This window comes from Ornithodoros turicata, chromosome 6, assembly GCF_037126465.1.
Source record: "Ornithodoros turicata isolate Travis chromosome 6, ASM3712646v1, whole genome shotgun sequence".
Taxonomy (NCBI): domain Eukaryota; kingdom Metazoa; phylum Arthropoda; class Arachnida; order Ixodida; family Argasidae; genus Ornithodoros; species Ornithodoros turicata.
Window position 1 is genome coordinate 4,726,777 of NC_088206.1, and position 16,972 is coordinate 4,743,748.

Below are 16,972 nucleotides of genomic sequence, written 5' to 3' on the forward strand. Positions count from 1 at the left end.
TCCTAAAATGTTGGATGCAGAACACGTGTAAACGGAATTGGAGCAATAAAGCAAATTTGAAACCACAATGCTGTGCGAATTTGGAATTCCCTCGTTTCCAATCCAGAGTATGCGCTACAGTGCTTGGTGGGCACCTGTCGTAAAAGTATGTTTATACACGCCGAACATTTATTCTAGCCCAAACCTATAAGTTACAAAAACTGTTGCCTTCTACTTTTTCTCTTCTTTCGGCTTTTCCTGCCCACTGGGAAGTGCAAGTTCCTCTGTGCCTTCTGTCGCCCTGAAGTTCGGGAATGTTTCCCACGGCGTTGCCAGGTCGAACTTGCGGAACTCCTGGGCCAATTCCAGGGGCTCGACGACCACACGCTTCACTTCGTCGTCGTACCTGACTTCGACGTAACCGCTGAGGGGAAAGTCTTTGCGGAATGGGTGTCCTTCGAACCCGTAATCTGTGAGGATCCTTCGGAGGTCTGGATGGTTAGCAAAGAAGACCCCGAACATGTCCCATATCTCACGCTCGTACCAGTTGGCGCCTTTGAAAACTTCCGTGGCTGAATCGAGCGTTGTCACCTCGTCCGTGTAGGTCTTGACTCGAATCCTTGAGTTGAAGTGGATGGAAAGCAGGCTGTAAACGACTTCGAACCTGTTCTTTCGGGATGGCACATCCACTCCTGCGATGTCAACGATGTTCGTGAACTGTGCGTTGTGATGGTCCTTCAGGAAATGCAACATGGGTAAGACGCCTTCAGGTGCAATCATCACTTCCAGTTCGTCCCCTTGCGTGATTTGGACCTTCTGCACGTATTTCGGCATACATTCTGCAACATATCGGCCAAAGTCTTGCAGATGCTGTCGTTGCAATTCCAAAGGCTTTCGAATCGTAGGGTGCGTTTCCTGCGTATTTGAAGGTTGGGTCGTTTGATTTCTAGCGTTAATCAGCGATGATATTGCTCCAGGACGCTGCAGAGCAGTTCCAAACCTCGCAAGGTTCTTGAGGTTACCGAAGATCAACGCCATTGTTCGTCGGAGATTATTAAAGCCAACTCAAGCCGATACGAGTTCAGTGCGACAGCGGTGACATCTGTCTAGCCTGGTCTGCCCCGTGCACCCGTGCATCCCACTCCCGTGACTTTATTGATAAAGCTCGCGAGGCATGCTACCGTGTGCCGAATAGCAGCTTTTTATTCTGTAATCATTTTTACGGCGACTAACGTCGCAGGGACTTTTATTGATATTTCCCGCCTTCAGTTCACCGCACACTGTCGCAGGCATCGCAGTCGAGATTATGGTATGGAACTTACTGAGCATTTACTTTTGGAATGTCATGTCATCGCGCTGTGGATAGCGCCTTAACGTCCCACTGCAGCGTTCAAGTGTGTGACGCTCTTTGAAGGGACAAATCACTCCCTTCAACATGAGCAGCACCGTGCCAAACGCCGGAACTTCGGCGTCCTTCAAAGTAGTGGTAACGCACGTGGCGTCAGAGCACAAGTGGGTAAAATTATACGTGCAGAAGGACTACGACAGTGTCCGAGAGATCGAGGATTACATCGAGCAAAACGATGAGTCTTTGTGTAAGCAGTCTGGATACCTACATCAGGGCCAGCTACCTCTCGGGACCCCGTGCTTTGCCCGCTTCTCGGATAACAAGTGGTACAGGGCAGCGGTGTCAGCGTGGCCGAAGAGTGATGCCACTTTCGTAGAGGTTACGTTTATCGACTACGGAAATCCCGAAATTGTGTCTGTAGCGGATATTCGAAGAGGGGAAGAAGACGTCTTCCTGACACCACCGCTTGCCATGGAGTGCTTCCTGGACGGCATCGATGTCAACCTGATTCCTCCAATAGATGCCTCGCAACTAATCGAGCATACGAAAGGCCTGCTGCTCTACGAGGAAGTAACACTCAGTGTTCTGCGTTATGAACGATTCCCAAATGACTGTGTCAGACCCATAGTGTCCGTAACAATGCCGCAGGGACGTCAGCTGGTTGAGATTTTGACCGCAGAAGGTACCGTACCACCACCACCACTATCATCACCACCACCACCACCACCTGCCTTCAAGTATTTGGCCCTCCCGCTCGACACGACGCATGAAGTGTATGTCTCTCATGTGGACGACCTGGAAAATGTGTACCTCCATCTCTCCGCAAAGGATCCCACTGATTTCACGGATAGGGTGCAGAGCTACGGTGCCTCGCTGCCGCGACTCTGTTCCATGCACGAAGGTATGGCCTGCCTCAGCCAGTTCTCTGAAGATGGGAACTTGTACCGGTCCTTAGTGTCTTCCGTGGCAGGCACAACGTGTAGAGTTCTCTTCGTTGACTACGGAAATTCGGAGGGGAAAGCCTTGCGGGACCTCTTCTCTATCCCCCCTGCTCTGCTGGAAGACCCTGTGTACGCCCATCATTGCAGAGTGAGCAACTTAACTATCGACGCAGACACCTTTCGCAACGTCACAGCAGACACTCCGTTGACGTGCAAGTTTGTCAGCAGGTGCGGTCCAACGAAGTACACGGTCGAGCTGTCTGACATTCCGGGCCTGCAGAGCCCGGCGAATAGTGCACTCTTAGAGCAGCCCATGTCCATACAAAAGCTGCGTTTTGAACCCGATACCACATTTGTGATGTACATATCCTTCATTGAGTCTGCCGAAGTCATGTACGGACAGCTGAAAGAGACTGCGGAAGACATAGAGAACATCTCCGCTCAACTAGCCGTAGAGTGCCAAACAAGGTCAAACGAGTTTGTCGACGTGCGGCCCGGTGCAGCGGTTGCGTGTGTCTACGAGGGAACGTGGTACCGTGCCGAGGTCATCGAAGCTTCCCAGAAGGTCACCGTCTGGATCGCGGACTACGGGGACACGGTCGTCCTGGCTAGGTCCGACCTCCGGCCTTTGGACCAGAAGTACCTCCTGCAACCCGCATACGCGGTGAAACTCACGCTCGAGGGCTACAGGTGCGACCCGGCCACCTTGGACGCTGCCACGTCCGCGTTGCAGAACCTGGTACTAGACGTTGAGGTACGAGTGCACGTCGTGGAATCGTCCCCGGATGGACTGCACCTGGCAAAGATATTTGTAGGCGATCCTCCAGTATCGGTCACCAGGAAGTTGCCGCCCCCAGCGAGCAGCATAAAAGTGCCCCCACCTACGCTCTCGGCGATAGAGCGCCTGACGGTTATGGCCGTTAAACCGCCGCGCACGTTTTTCGGCCAACTCGTGAAATACTCCGTCGAAGACCTGGACGCGTTGCAGGAGTCCCTCCTGCAGCACTATTCCAACGCCACCCGCGAGGCCGGCTTTGTGCCGGTTGTGGGCCAACACGTCTCTTGCAAGTTCTCGGAAGATGGGTGCTTCTACCGAGCGAAGGTCACGAGTGTGGTGCCCGATGGCTCCTGCGGAGTGTTCTACCTGGACTATGGCAACGAGGAAGTGGTCGCGGCGGAGAACATCTACCCTCTGGCGGCGGTGTTCACGCAGGTTCCGCAGTTTGGCATACGCTGCAGCGTCGAGGGGGGTTCTTCCGGTGACGCGGTGTCTCACTTGATGGATGGCGAGGTGGACGTGAGGCTCGTCCGAGAGGATGGCGAAGTTCACTGGGTGGTGCTCTGCGGTGCACCGGTTGGGAATGGTACGTCGGTGTCATTTGCCGTTTATCCCGTTAAATTGAACGGGGAAGGGACAGTGCATCTAGAACTTGCAACGTACGCTCTTGGTACCGTGAAAAGCTCCCTTCTACAAGGGACACGGGCAATCGATTTTTCTTTCATTCACATTTTTTTTGTTGTTGTTAAATCTCTCTTTTCTCCTCTTGCAGTTGCAGCACCTGAAGCCCCACCTGCTGTACCCGCAGCAGCTGTACCCCCACCTGCAGTACCCCCACCTGCAGTACCCCCACCTGCAGTGCACCCACAAAGTGCACATGTGCCCTCTACCATGCAACCTGCAGAAATGGCGGTGGGCTGGACGGCCAGCGTGCAGGTTGTCTTTGTAATATCGCCTGCAGAGTTCTACTGTCAGTTGAAAGCCCATGAGGGTGAACTTAATGCTCTTATGGATGAAATTGCTCTCTTGGAAACTGAGCCGCCTCTCTCTGAAGCTTCTGTGCAGGTAAGCAACTGTTTACTGCGAGTCGAGAGTTTTATCGGGTTTCGTTTTAGAATCTGTAAAATGGGGTGAAATCTGGTATCGTGTGAAAGAGCATGCTTCGCACCTTGAGCTTGCAACAGGTAATGGACAGGTCTGAGTGCAGTTCACTCAGCTCACTGGGATTTTCTTTGATGCATATTCATATCGGGAAGGGGGGCATTGCCACCGTTGCGCGTGGTTGCGCTTTTCAGCGAATCGAATTCAGCGATATCTATGCATCTGTCGAGTGAATCACTTCGCATGGTGCGTTTTAGCAGTCAGGTTAGCGGCTTGGTTTGAAAAAATGGTCGCGACTGAAGCGCTTTCCGTGCTCCTTTAAGACTGAGTGAGTGTAAGCATTTCCTAGCGTTGCTCGGTATGTCGACGGAAGGGCAGCTAGCAAAGTGTAAGTGGTAGCATCTTTCAGCGGAAGTCCGTGTGTGGGTTCGTTTTCAAACGGCATTCGGCAACCCGTAGACGTGCCCGAGATTCGCGCAACCTCCGCAGCTAGAGCGCATACTGCTTGCCAGTCACAATCTGTTATCTGGTAGGTGAACCTGCCGTGCGTCTCCCTCTATTCAGAAGATGGAGGGTGGTACAGGGCCAGAGTGCGCGAGCTGCGGCCAGGAGGCGCCCTTGTCTTCTTCGTGGACTACGGCAACAGTGAAGTAGTGCAATGCAACTCGCTACGAGCACTGCCTGCGCAGTACACACGCCTGCCCGAACAGGCGATCAAATGCAAGCTCGCTGGCGTGCAGCCGACTATAGGATCCTCGTGGTCTGAAGAAGCCACTGGAAAGTTTGATGAACTTGTGTCATCGCAGGTAGGTTGCAAAGAGAGACTGGCTCCTTTCCTACGTGGGGTATTTTCAATGTTGCACCAGTAAGGGGACTTACGTTTTTATTTATACGTACTTACGTTACGTATTTATTGTCTGAAGCTGTCCGCCATAGCGGTGTCCTTGTCTGCGCAATTCCCCCTGAAGTCTGGCCCAGGACACATACCCCCCCATGTCCCCCATGCCTTCCTGCTGTCCTCTCTCTCCATCTATCCACGTCTGTACGGGATTTTCCTACGTCATGTGAGGACCGCGTAGAGCCGTTTGCAGCTGCTTCCTCAGACTGTTTTTCTAAATTTGATTGCGCAGTTACAGTCGACGGTGGATTGACGAATGAGACTGGCTTTCAAGCCACGTTAAATGTCGCCTCACTGCTCCTTGAAAGAGACTACTGAAACTGACCTGCTCTTGCAGACCACCGCAGTGAAAGTCGTTGCAAGATGCGGCATCTGCCACGAAGTGGATTTAACCCTTCCGGATGGGAGAACGGCAGCTGGTGTGCTCACTCAGGAAGGTTTAACTTCCCTGGGTGCTTCCCCCAGTCGTGCTCCTGATGTCGGTTTCCGCTACCAGAGCCTCGTGCCAGGAACACCCGTTGAGGTTGCAGTGTCCTGGGTACTGAACCCCGGAGAAGTGTTCATCCAGCCTACAAGTACTGCGGACAGTCTGGAGAGGCTTATGGAGCAGTTACAGGTATATTGCACTGCTGGTGCAGTAAAGTTTTCCTAGACATGTGCAAGCGACGACCTGCTAGATTATAACGACCATGCCATAGGCACCTCCTCCCCAGCGCCTGTTTGGAAGCTACCGGTGATGCTATTGCTTCCTTAATTTGTATAATACTTTGTACTTCAGCTGACTATCCTCGCGTTTGCTGACCAAGAGCGAGGGAGGCTCCGCCACCTGGATGCCGGCCAATAGGAGGAAGCGGAGGGCAGGCACTTCCCAAGCCTCTGCTCTCATCTAAGAGATGGCGCAGCGTTACCGTTGTTTGGCGTGTCGCAAGGCTTCTGCCATGGCACACCAATCTAACCAACTGCTGAACGAGGCTTAGACAGGAGTGTAGCTACCGTTATTTCACCTGCCGCAAGGCTTCTGCCATGGCACACCAATCTAACCAACGGCTGCGCCGTCCATCAACATGGGAACGAGGTCAAGCAGGAGTCGCGCATACGCCGGCTAACGGACGGCAAAGCCGATGGTTAGATTGGTGCGCCATGGCAGAATCCGTGCAGCAGGCAAAACAGCGGCAGCTGCTGGTTAACGGATGGCGAAGCAGTTGGTTAGATTGGTGTGCCATGGCAGAAGCCTTGAGACACACGAAACAACGGTAACGCCGCGCCATCTCTTAGACGAGAGCAGAAGCTTGGGAAGTGTCTACCCTCTGCTCTGCATCCTCCCATTGGCCCACATTCAGGAGGCGGAGCCTCCCTCGCTCTTGGTCAGCAAACGCAAGGATAGTCCTTCAGCTTGACGTAGTATTTTTGTACAAGCGGCGGATGTACCACGGGAGTTGATTATCATCATCATTGTACGCGTTTTCATGGGAGCTGTTGCTGTCGTCTGCTACGGTAGTCGTACGTCCGCTTCTGCATGTTCAAAATTCAAATTTCCATTGTCCAATCATGAAGCAGATCTCTCGGGCCGATGAGTAGCGCCCCTAGCGAATCGTGCAGACGGGCTCTGCATAGGGGTTGCCGATTATGACATGGTCGTTATAATGTTGTAGGTCATGGTGCAAGCATTTATTTAGCCTCCATAGCTCTACAGGAAGAGCACGAATTCCCGTTTCATGAATGCGTTTAATAGTATTTACATTACTTTTTAAGGCTTCACTGTGCATGCTTGCAGGTCCGTTATGCTAACTCACGCCCGGAAGATAATCTCGTGCGTGTAGGGCAGGCATGTGCGGCCAAATTTTCCGAGGACGGCATGTGGTATCGAGCCCGGGTAACTCACACCAAGGGTGCAAAGTTCGGCGTCCAATACGTCGACTACGGAAACTGCGAAGAGGTCAACTCTTTTGACGTGCGCAAGGTGAGGGGTGTTCTTTTATGTTCTCACGTCCTATCTTGAGGGTGGATGCCGGTCCAGAAAAGTGAACTGCCATACTGAAGCGTAGTAGTACTTGGGACACAGAACTCATGAAGTATGCAAACTACCACAGCAGTGGCATCGGAAGCTTAAGACCGGAATACCGATTCTTTGAGTGCGTCACCATTGCATAGATTTACGAGTGACTACAATCGTAAGTAGTGACTGTATTGCGCATGTGGGTCTATCTCCTATTGGAAGCGGGAGCATATGCTTTACGGCTTGAAAAGCCCCCACATATTTTTTGTGTATTATGTTTTCTGTGATGTTTGTATTTTCTTCTCTCTCCCTCTCCTCTCTCTCTTCTCTCCCTCTCCCACTGCCCTCTTGCTGCATCCCTTGCACTGCATGCCATCGTCTGTCGCAAAACAAAACGCGACAGAGAGGAGAGGCTGCGTATGACGCCACCAGACAAGCAGCAGTTTGTTGTTTCCTATGCTTCGCTTATGTTCGTAACGTGCGATTTGAAACTGTTCCGGAGCAGGTGCCGACAGAGGGTATGAGGGGTAGGTTTGGCAGATGTGCCTGCATTATTACTATGAGGATTTCACTTCCTTTCTTGGTAGCTATAACTAAAAACAGCTGTTCGCAATAAACTTTCTATAGCTGCTAGTGAGAGCCTGTGTGGTGTCGTTCTTCCCGATTCCTGCATGTCCTCTTTTCATCGTGAGCTTGTACCGACTAGCCCAACTGGATGCTTTCACAAGTTTGGCAGGCAGACATTTTAAATTTTATTAACTACATCAGCAACATAACTTTTTGACTAGAAAGGTCTGCGAACCTTTGCGTATCCGGCGAACCTAACTAGAAATTCGAAAGCTCATCGAATGTTGCGAACCAGCAAGTTCAACTGAGAACCTGAGGTTTGCGTGATCTCGCTAATTGTATGTCATTTTGGCTGTGGTGAAAGTAGGATTGAGATTGCAGCAACGGAGCTCAGCCACAATAGCGGCCACGGTCGTACTTCTTGCCTCGAACATGCTTGTCATAGAGCACAAAAATTACTGCGGTTACAAAATTAAGCAAGTACTGCTGCTGTCTCACAGTGCCATAGCATAAAATGCGTAAAAACTTAAAAATATCTGCATGTATATGGAATGCCAATTTCGATCGCCCAGAAAAATTGCCTCCCTTCTCCTAGATTGAGCCTTCCTTTGTGGAGCTGCCCACTCAAGCAGTGCACTGCCGGATTCGAGGATTGCACCCGCCTGGACCAGCGTGGACTGCCCTGGCACCTGGCAGCCCTCTGGACGATATCTTGTCTGGCATCCTTATCTGCCGTCCCACTGCCGACCAAGATGGTGTTCACCTGGTAGACTTCGAGAGACCCGCAGATGGCTGCAACGTGGCAGACCTCTTGATCGCCGCGGGGCTAGCAAGGGGCTTCAAAGAGAACTGTGGTTCAGTTTCCGAAGCAAGCGTAACCTCCAAGCCTAGAATGTGCATTCCACCACTTGAAATTTGCTTCCAGACTGGGCAATACGTGGACGTCAAAGTAAGGACATGCTTCTTCCTGCACTGCAGACTGAAATGAAATGTCAAGGCATGCATAAACCTTTCTCTTCAGGTTCAATATAGATAGGGCCCGACTTTTTAGGGTTAAACCCGTATCCGCCCGATATTTACCCCCCCCCCCCCCCCCCCGAACGAAATCTGTAAAATTCGGGTTTAACCCGAATCTACCCGAAAACATCCGGGTCGCGTGGCACACTCATAAGCGTGCATTAAAATAAAGTTTGATAACATTGCTAAACATTAGTTCCATGTTAAGACAAATTTTTATTAAACAAAAAAAATCACCCGAATGCACCCGAATTCCTGACGACAGAATATGCCGTAACGGGATTTAACCCGAATACACCCGAATTTTCAAATAAAAAATATCACCCGATATTTACCCCCCCAAATTTGGCCAAAAATAAGACCAGAAAAAGTCAGGCCCTAAATATAGATTGAGGTTTTACGTTTGCAGCTGTAAAACTGTAAAATCAGTCTATACCATATGAAAAGGGTTCTTCGTTTTCAGGTTTTATGATTTATGAAATTCGGGAGGGAAAAATTGGATGCTAATTTACTCACGAGAATTCGGGCAGAAATCGGACGCTATGATCTCTGTATGATCTGTCACCGGGGGATATTCGGGTAAAACTGAAAGGCATATGAAACAAGCCACTGTTGTGACACTGGGACGAGAAACAATCTTTATATTTCCGCTCTGAACTGGGATGGCGAATGACCGCGTTATTCAAACACTTGCCCAAGCTCCACAAAACCTAGTCTTTGACTCCTGCAGGGAGGGGATTAAAAATTGAGGACAAATAGGTTGTCACAAATAGCTCGTTGCTTATATTATGATTAGAGCCTGAAGTTTTAGGGTTTTACCCGATTCTTCCCCGAATTTGCACCCCGAATTGAAGGTTGCCTCTTTAGGGTAAAATCCGATTTTTACCAGGCAAATAGCCCTCTCTGGGATGTCTGTAGGAATGCACCAACTTACTTGCTTGGCAGAAAAACGCAGTTACATCACCGTTTGTACCAAATCGCTACAGTTAGTTTGAATAACTGAGCCCGATTTCTCCCCGATTTTAGCGTAATGGACGTTTTTTCACCTGAATTCGCATGAATTTAGTGCACATGTTTTATTTACCCGATTTTTACCCCCTGAATTTAGAAAAAAATGTTTCCCGAAAACTTCAGGCTCTAATTATGATTCACTTTTACGGTTACTCACTCTACGGTTTACTCACTCTAACGGTTTACCGAGAACGACAAGTTGAAGGGCCGTAAGCATTTCGGGTTGATATCGGGTTTTACCTGAATTCTTGGAAATTTGTTTGGGGGTGAACTATTGTGAAAAATCTGGTTTAACCCGCAAACGTATGAACAGAATTTCGGGTAGGAAGCAGTTCTCACATGTTGGCAAAAGTCGGTGCTGAGTGTGATCATGCGAACTGGTTGTCTGATTGTGTACATTCTTGGGTGCTACTAAAGTTTGGGTGTGTGAGGAACAAAACAAATACAGGAGTGCATCCAGTACGAGTAAATACAGTACCTTGTACCTGAGCTTGCCTTAGAATTATTGTACGGGAGGTGCCTGCATGTCCTACAGACAGATACATGCTTGTTAAGGTTGTAAATTAATTGTCATCATCATTCTAGTTGTTTCGATGGGACCTGCATGCTGTTGCATTGCTGTCGTCTGCTATGGCCATATGTCCGCTTCTGACAGTTCAAAATTTCGACTATCCAATTGTGACAGATCTCATGGGCTGATGTGTAGCACCCCTAGCAGTTTGTGCGGAGAGGCTCCTGCATAGAAGTTACCGAGCATGACATAGTCAGTGTAACATGAGTCTCCAAGCGGGGTGTAGAGCTTCATTTGGTCGATTTACTCATCCTAGGTGACTGCTGCAGTGACTGTGGAAGAGGTGTGGTGTCGCACTCTGCAGGCCTTGGACCCCATAGCAGAATCCCTGGCTGAGGCGGCCAAGAGCTCCAAGAAGTTGGCGAATCCCGTTTCTGGTGACGGATGCATAGCCTCTGCACCTGACGGACAGTGGGCTAGGGCAGTGGTCCGTGCCCGCCCGTCCCCGGCCAAGATTGAGCTCTTCTTCGTGGACATTGGCATTGTCCAGACTGTGCATCATGCCAAGGTGAGAACAAAGAGAAGAAAAATAGGTAATCATTTGCGAAATCGGGTTGTTCAAAGCCCATGTTTTATGTCGTCTGCATTCTACGTCTGCAGTCCTAAGCAGTAACGAGGTAGTCTTCTCGGCTAAAAAACTGGGAGCTCAGTAATTTTCTGTGTGACTACGAAAGCAATAGAGTGACGAGCAAGTCCTTGTTCCCAACGAAGTGATGCTCCTGTCTTGGCCAATCGGATGCCTAGCCTCAAATGGTCGCGAGCACAGCTGCACATCGACAGCGAGTGGAAGTGGTAATACTGTTGCTTCTGCGTGTTGTGTTAGTTGCTGTGGAGAAATTATATTCATGCAGCAATGCGCTCCATATTCTACGTGCGGAATCTTAACTGTCCATTGTGTGTGCTCCTCTAGTCCAGGTTCTGTTCAAATACCAGTTACAGTGTAAGTGCTGTTCTTGTGTGCAATCGCAAAAATGTGGGTGCTCTTCCTTTCTTGCAGGTGAAACCTATGGCTCCGGAACTGACTGAGTTACCGGCTCAGGCCTTCCAGTGTTGCCTCATGGCTGATGGCAGGAATGTGGCTGGAGAGTTGCTTCAAACCCTAGTAGACAAAGAGCTTGTACTCGAAGTGAGGGCAGTTCGAGATGGCTGCGTGGTGGGGTCTCTGTTTGATACAGCAGGCGAGGAAGAGGTAAATGTGTTGGATGCCTTGGCAACAAAGGACACCTTAGATTCTGAGCAACCTGTGTCACAAGCTGCGGCACCTGCCACAAGCGAGGTAGCACCACAGCCGTCTGCATCAACAAGTGGAGTGGCTGTCACTACATCGCAGACTGACTCAGCCCCCGAGCGAGCTCCATACAGGCCTCCATACAACCGTGGTGAGTAGTTCAATTTATGAAGCCGCAAACTGCTTCCAAACGTCTCTTTAAAAAAAATGCAATGTCAGCAGTAGAGTTCCATGTTGGCACGCATCTGCCAAGGTGTGGGGATAAATGTTTTTCAGCTAAACCCGAACAGCACGCATATCAAATATGAAGTCAAAATTGCACCAACGATTTGTTAGTCATTGTCCTAGCGGCATGGCCATTGCAAGACCGTGCTTTTTGCTTAGTAAGTTAATCATTCTAGTGTTCAACTACATGTTTTTCACTCATTTTATTCGAATTGCCAATTTTTTTTATCTGTATGCCATATGGAATACTTAATCCAGATGCCAAAATGAAAATGGCATGCTTGTGGCATGTTTGTAAATCATTTGTTTGTAAGTCAGGCTGGGCTTGTTTAGTGTGTCTAACGCCCCTCTCAGATGATATGGCAAGTGTCAGTTTAATAACTGTCATTTAGAATTAAGGACCGTGTCGCATAGCAGTGGAAATGGCCTCTAGCAATAACTGGCATTTTCAGCTAACCGAAGCCACTAATACCTCTGTCAGGCGAGCACATATACGGCCTTTAAGGTTACGGCATTCAGAAATGGCCGTAAGTGAGATACGGCCTTAACCTCTGGGAAGCTGCAAGAGACTGTCTGTGAAGGTACTCTGCCAATGATGTCTACATCGATAAACTCATCTGCGAACGTTGAATGTTCTTATGTTGTTATATTTTTCTTACTGAGAGTACACGAAAGCAACATTTGGTTGGTATTTTGAAAATTTTGAAAATACAGCAGCAAACTGCATTAGCTTTGAAGTGCTTTGGATATTTTTTTGAGTGGCGTCCGACTTTTTGGATAAAGACACTGTGCGATGCCACTTGCAGTGGTTCGGGGGTGTCACTACGAACAACACCTGAACAGACAATATAAAAAGCAAGGCAAAGTGCAAAAATGCATCAGAAAAACACGAAAAAAAGTTGACCGATAACACTAAGAAGATAACACTACATTGCATAAAAAAACATTTTATTTCGAATTGAATTAAATGTGTGAAATCCTGCTTATGGCGCTTGGGGACGAGGCTTGGGCAGTTTCCGTGGATTGCCATAAACTGTCATGCTGGAACGCCGTTGTCCTTCAATCTCAGTTTTGTCGCAAAGGCTGTATTGCTGACCGTCTTGCAAGAAGTTAATGACAGTATGCACTTACGGCTGTAACCGTTACGGTCTGACTGGGGTGTAACTACCTTTAAAGCACAAACTACATAGCCTCGACAGCAGCACACTCGTGTGTATCCTCTCACCCGGAGATTGTTTACGCTGTTGAATGCGAACAATCTCCATTTGTGTTTTGCATCTGTTTTATATTCACTGTTTTATATTTCAGTACATAGTCTTTGCTCGTATTTACAAACAGTTGTTTCATAAGCTCGTAGTGTTTCAAGTGTTAAAGTACGAGGCAGGTTCCGATGGTGGTTCATGGCTCTTGAGACGCCGTCCTTGTATCGAGGTTGGGCAAAAAAAAATGTGCGAGCTAGCAAATTTCTGAAAGCTCCACGCGAACATGCGGGATTGCTGCACTCTGACCAAGCGAACATAACTGCGCAGGATCTTGCAAAAAAATGTTGCCAGGTATCAAGTGTGGATTTCGACGGGTTCGTGTAGTAAAAGTTTTTTCTGCTTCGATCGTTCGAGTCTAACAGTAACGCTATATGTGTACACGCGATGTGAGCAACATATAGGGTGTGCAGTATGCACAGACACATTATCCTCAAGGGCGAAAATCACGACGGTACACGTTATACATGAGCGTGCATTATGCACTGAAAGATACGGCAAGCAGTTCCCCGTTGATGCCTTTGTGTTCCCAAAGGATTCATTGTGGCACCGTGTGCATTTGTGACCTGATGTCGGTTGGTCAGCGTCCGGTGTGCTGCAATCTTTAGTAATATTCGGTTTGCTTTTTAGGCCACATCATTGTGCCCTGCTACACAGCAGTCTCTAAATTGGCTGGCAAAATGGCTGCCTACGTGATGCATGTTGACGACCTGAACTGCTTCTACGTGATGCGTAAAGACCAAGAAACCGAACTTGAGAACTTGACCGCCCTCATCGAGCAGCGCTACGGCGGAGGTAACGGCGAACACGTCCAGCTCGTTCCCAAGATGCCCTGCATCGCGATGTCCCCCGCGGATTCGCAGTGGTATCGTGCCAAGATAGTGAATCCCGTCGATGACTTGCGAGCTGTCGTCCACTTTATAGACTATGGCAACACTGAAGACACGACAGAGCTGCGCGCCGTGGCCTCGGAGTTCCTCGAAATTCCAGCGTTCTGCTACAAGTGCAAGCTGGACGGGGCAAAGGAACTGTTCGGCATTCCAGGGGTCGTGGAAACGTTCACCGAGCTCGTCAGCGATGCGGAACTGGAAATGGAGGTCGTCACCTGGGGCCACGAGGTGACAGTGAGGCTCTTGCGAGATGGTGCCGATGTCGCGGCAAAGTTGAGAGAACAGGCCGTCGTGGAGGATGCGGTTGGGAAACAGACGGAAGTGTCTGCAGGAGAAGGTAATGTGCAGGCTTCAGGAGATTCTGCTGCTGAAGGTGCTGAAAAGTTCAACGATTCTACTCAGCCAGAGAATGCAGAGCCTGTGGAGGCTGAACCAAAGGACCAGGCAAGCACAGAGGCTCCAGATCAACCATTCAGATCAACATTCGCAACCACCCCAATTGAGGGAGAGGTCCTCTGCATTATTTCTCACGTGGATGCTCCTGACTGCTTCTATGCCTCTCCTGCAGACAAACAGGACGCGTTGGCAGATTTTTGCGCTCAAGTGCAAGACCTGCTGGCGAGTAAGAATGTAGTCGTGAAGGACCCGAAAGTCGGAATGCCTTGTTGTGCCCTGTATTTGGAGGACGAACAGTGGTATAGGGCTGTGGTGGTTGAGGCAGGCGACCCTCTGAAAGTGAGGTTTGTTGACTACGGAAACTGTGGGACAGTGGGTTCCGTAGCAGAAGTCCCGGAAGAGATTCTCCACGTTCCGACTTTCTGCTTTGGTTGCAAATTGGAGGGAGATTTCGAGGGAGGTGACAGCACTGAGAGGCTCAAGGACCTGGCGGCAACGGAAGAGCACGTACGTGTCAAGGTGGTCGAGTGGGGAGAACCTGCCACAGTGAAGTTGTTCAGCAGTGACGGGTCTGGCATTGGCGCACAACTCAATGCGGAACCCACGGTGAACAGCGAAGTTGAAGACATCGTCCCTTGTTCAGAAAAATACGCTCAACCAGAGGTGCCTTTGCACGCAAAGGCAGCCGTCGATGTTTCTCATATCAACGGCCCCCTTGACTTCTACGTCAACCTCGCAGATCATAAGGAAAAAATGGAGGAAGTGGCTACAATCTTGGAGGAACCACAAAGTCGTGGTGAGCAGTTTGATCCTGCTGTGAATTCTCCCTGTACAGCCGTGTACACAGATGGGCTAACCTATCGGGCAACCGTACTCGACAAGTCTGAAACTGAAGTTCGTGTCCTCTTCGTGGATTACGGCAACGTAGAATCTGTTGGGCTAGGAGACGTGTTCTGCCTCCCTGCACGTTTGACGACCATCCCTGCACTGGCTGTGCACTGCAGGCTAGACGCGGATGCAAGCTCACTGTCTACCGAAGAAGCCTCGGAAAGGTTCAGAGAGTCTGTGGAGAATAGTTCGTCGCTCCTGGCAGACTTCTTGCGGCAGGAAGGTGACACATTCGTCGTCCGCCTGCTTGACATGGGCATCGACATTTTGACCAGCATCAGCGAAAAGAGCGCGGAAGCTGAAAGTATAAGCTCGGTCGACATAGTTCAGACTAATGACACGCCCGAAGGTGGTGCTGCAGAACTAGGACCAACAAATGATGATGACGATTCTGTTTTCAAGGAACCCGCTGAAGAGTCTGAAAAGGTGGAAATCGAAGCAGCGAATTCTGTGGTGAATGTGACATGCAGCGAAGATGCTAACAAAGGCGCAGAGCAGGATGTTGAACCTGCTGTTGACAGCACCACAAAATTAGAAGTAGATATTGAAAGTGCAGCAGCTGCGGGCGAAATTTGTGATGTACTCGCCGAGGACAAGCTGCGGGATGAACCGAAGGTTGTACCACCTGGGGATGAGCTGGAGAATGAGGACGCCATTACTGGTGAACCTCAGAAAGCAGAACAAGATGAAGATGAAGATGAAAGCACTCCTGTTGACACTGTACAGGAGGAGGAGGAGGAAGAGTTTGCTCAGTGCTCCAGTTCGCTAGGTGGAGACACACTCGAAAGCACGGCCCACAGTACAGATGATGGAGACTTGCCAGCAGCCGTTAGCTGCAGCAGTGAAGTGCAAAATTGCGTTACAGAACAAGAGTCCTGCGTCCTGCAGTCCTGCGACGCTTCTGCTGCATGCACAGACAAACCGCAGGTTTGCGACTCTGAAGATCCTGTCGCTGACCGCGTTTCTGAAGGCGCTGAAAAGTTCCACGATTGTGCTCAGCCAGAGAATCCCGAGCCCGAGGAGGCAGAACCAAAGAACGTGAAATCCAGCACTCCAGTCAAAGAGGCCGCAGCAGAAGTCGATTCTAGGTTTTTAGGCGACGCAGAGTTGGAGGAAGATGCCGCAGCGAAAGTTTCAGTGACATCGGCATGTAATGGTGACAGTGGCTTAGAAGCTGGTAAGGTCGCGTCAGCTGAAGACTGTGGTGCGCTCTGCAATGGGGCTAAGTCTGCAACCGGTGATGGTGGGGCCAGTGTACCAGAGACTAAATCGCTGGATGTTTCTGTGGCTCCAGGTGTGTGCACCAGTTCAGAAGCTACAGACCCTTAAGCCCCAGCAGTCTTTTTGGATGTGGAGTGTCACAAACATGTGGTTTAGTCCGGAAGTGCCTTTTTAGCCACTAAGTTGTGATGGAACCTTTGCGGGCACTTTTTTATTTGTAATAAGCAACTTTTTCTTTCCACTGTATCCAAGGTTTGTTTAAATGTAAAATTTGTTTACCTTCAGATCCGTACCATGTTTTGCAGCGGTGATTTTTGCCTGTTTCGCGGGGAAGTGTGCAGTACCACCAGGATTCGTATTATAATTTTCAGCTTGCTTTGTTTTTATTTGATGCACAAGCAATATTTCAATTGACCCTAGCTTCTTGGTGGCTGCACAACTGATAGGGGTGGGGTATTCCTAATTTGCAATATTGTACCGCTTTTTTGGTTTATAGCAGACTGCTAAGCTGTTTCGAATGTATGAGATAAGACCATTTGTTTCAAATAAAACTATGTCACCATAGCAGTGTTGACCACTTTGGAAACACTTGTGAGAAATTCTGCTTCTGGAATGGAGCTTGGGAATGCCTGATCCAACTTCCATCTCAACGAGAGCC

General features: G+C 49.5%; 2 protein-coding genes across 3 annotated transcripts; one reads left to right on the forward strand and one right to left on the reverse strand.

Moving 5' to 3' along the window:
- Positions 1–146: 146 nt before the first annotated feature.
- LOC135398903 (NADH dehydrogenase [ubiquinone] iron-sulfur protein 3, mitochondrial-like) lies at positions 147–1,090 on the reverse strand. Its single transcript, XM_064630457.1, has one exon. The coding sequence runs from the start codon at positions 1,015–1,017 to the stop codon at positions 211–213; it is 807 nt and encodes a 268-aa protein (XP_064486527.1). The 5' UTR covers positions 1,018–1,090; the 3' UTR covers positions 147–210.
- Positions 1,091–1,096: 6 nt separating this feature from the next.
- On the forward strand, positions 1,097–16,878 carry LOC135398899 (maternal protein tudor-like). 2 transcript variants are annotated; one of them, XM_064630442.1, is made up of 10 exons: positions 1,097–3,632; positions 3,819–3,869; positions 3,900–4,111; positions 4,681–4,953; positions 5,383–5,661; positions 6,820–7,005; positions 8,204–8,557; positions 10,464–10,715; positions 11,205–11,586; positions 13,550–16,878. In XM_064630442.1, exons 1-10 carry the CDS (start codon positions 1,415–1,417, stop codon positions 16,420–16,422), a joined length of 7,080 nt encoding a protein of 2,359 aa, XP_064486512.1. In that variant the 5' UTR covers positions 1,097–1,414; the 3' UTR covers positions 16,423–16,878. The 2 variants fall into 2 exon arrangements, with proteins under 2 accessions (XP_064486512.1, XP_064486511.1); XM_064630441.1 differs by having other exon boundaries at positions 3,819–4,111.
- The last annotated feature ends 94 nt before the right edge of the window (positions 16,879–16,972 follow it).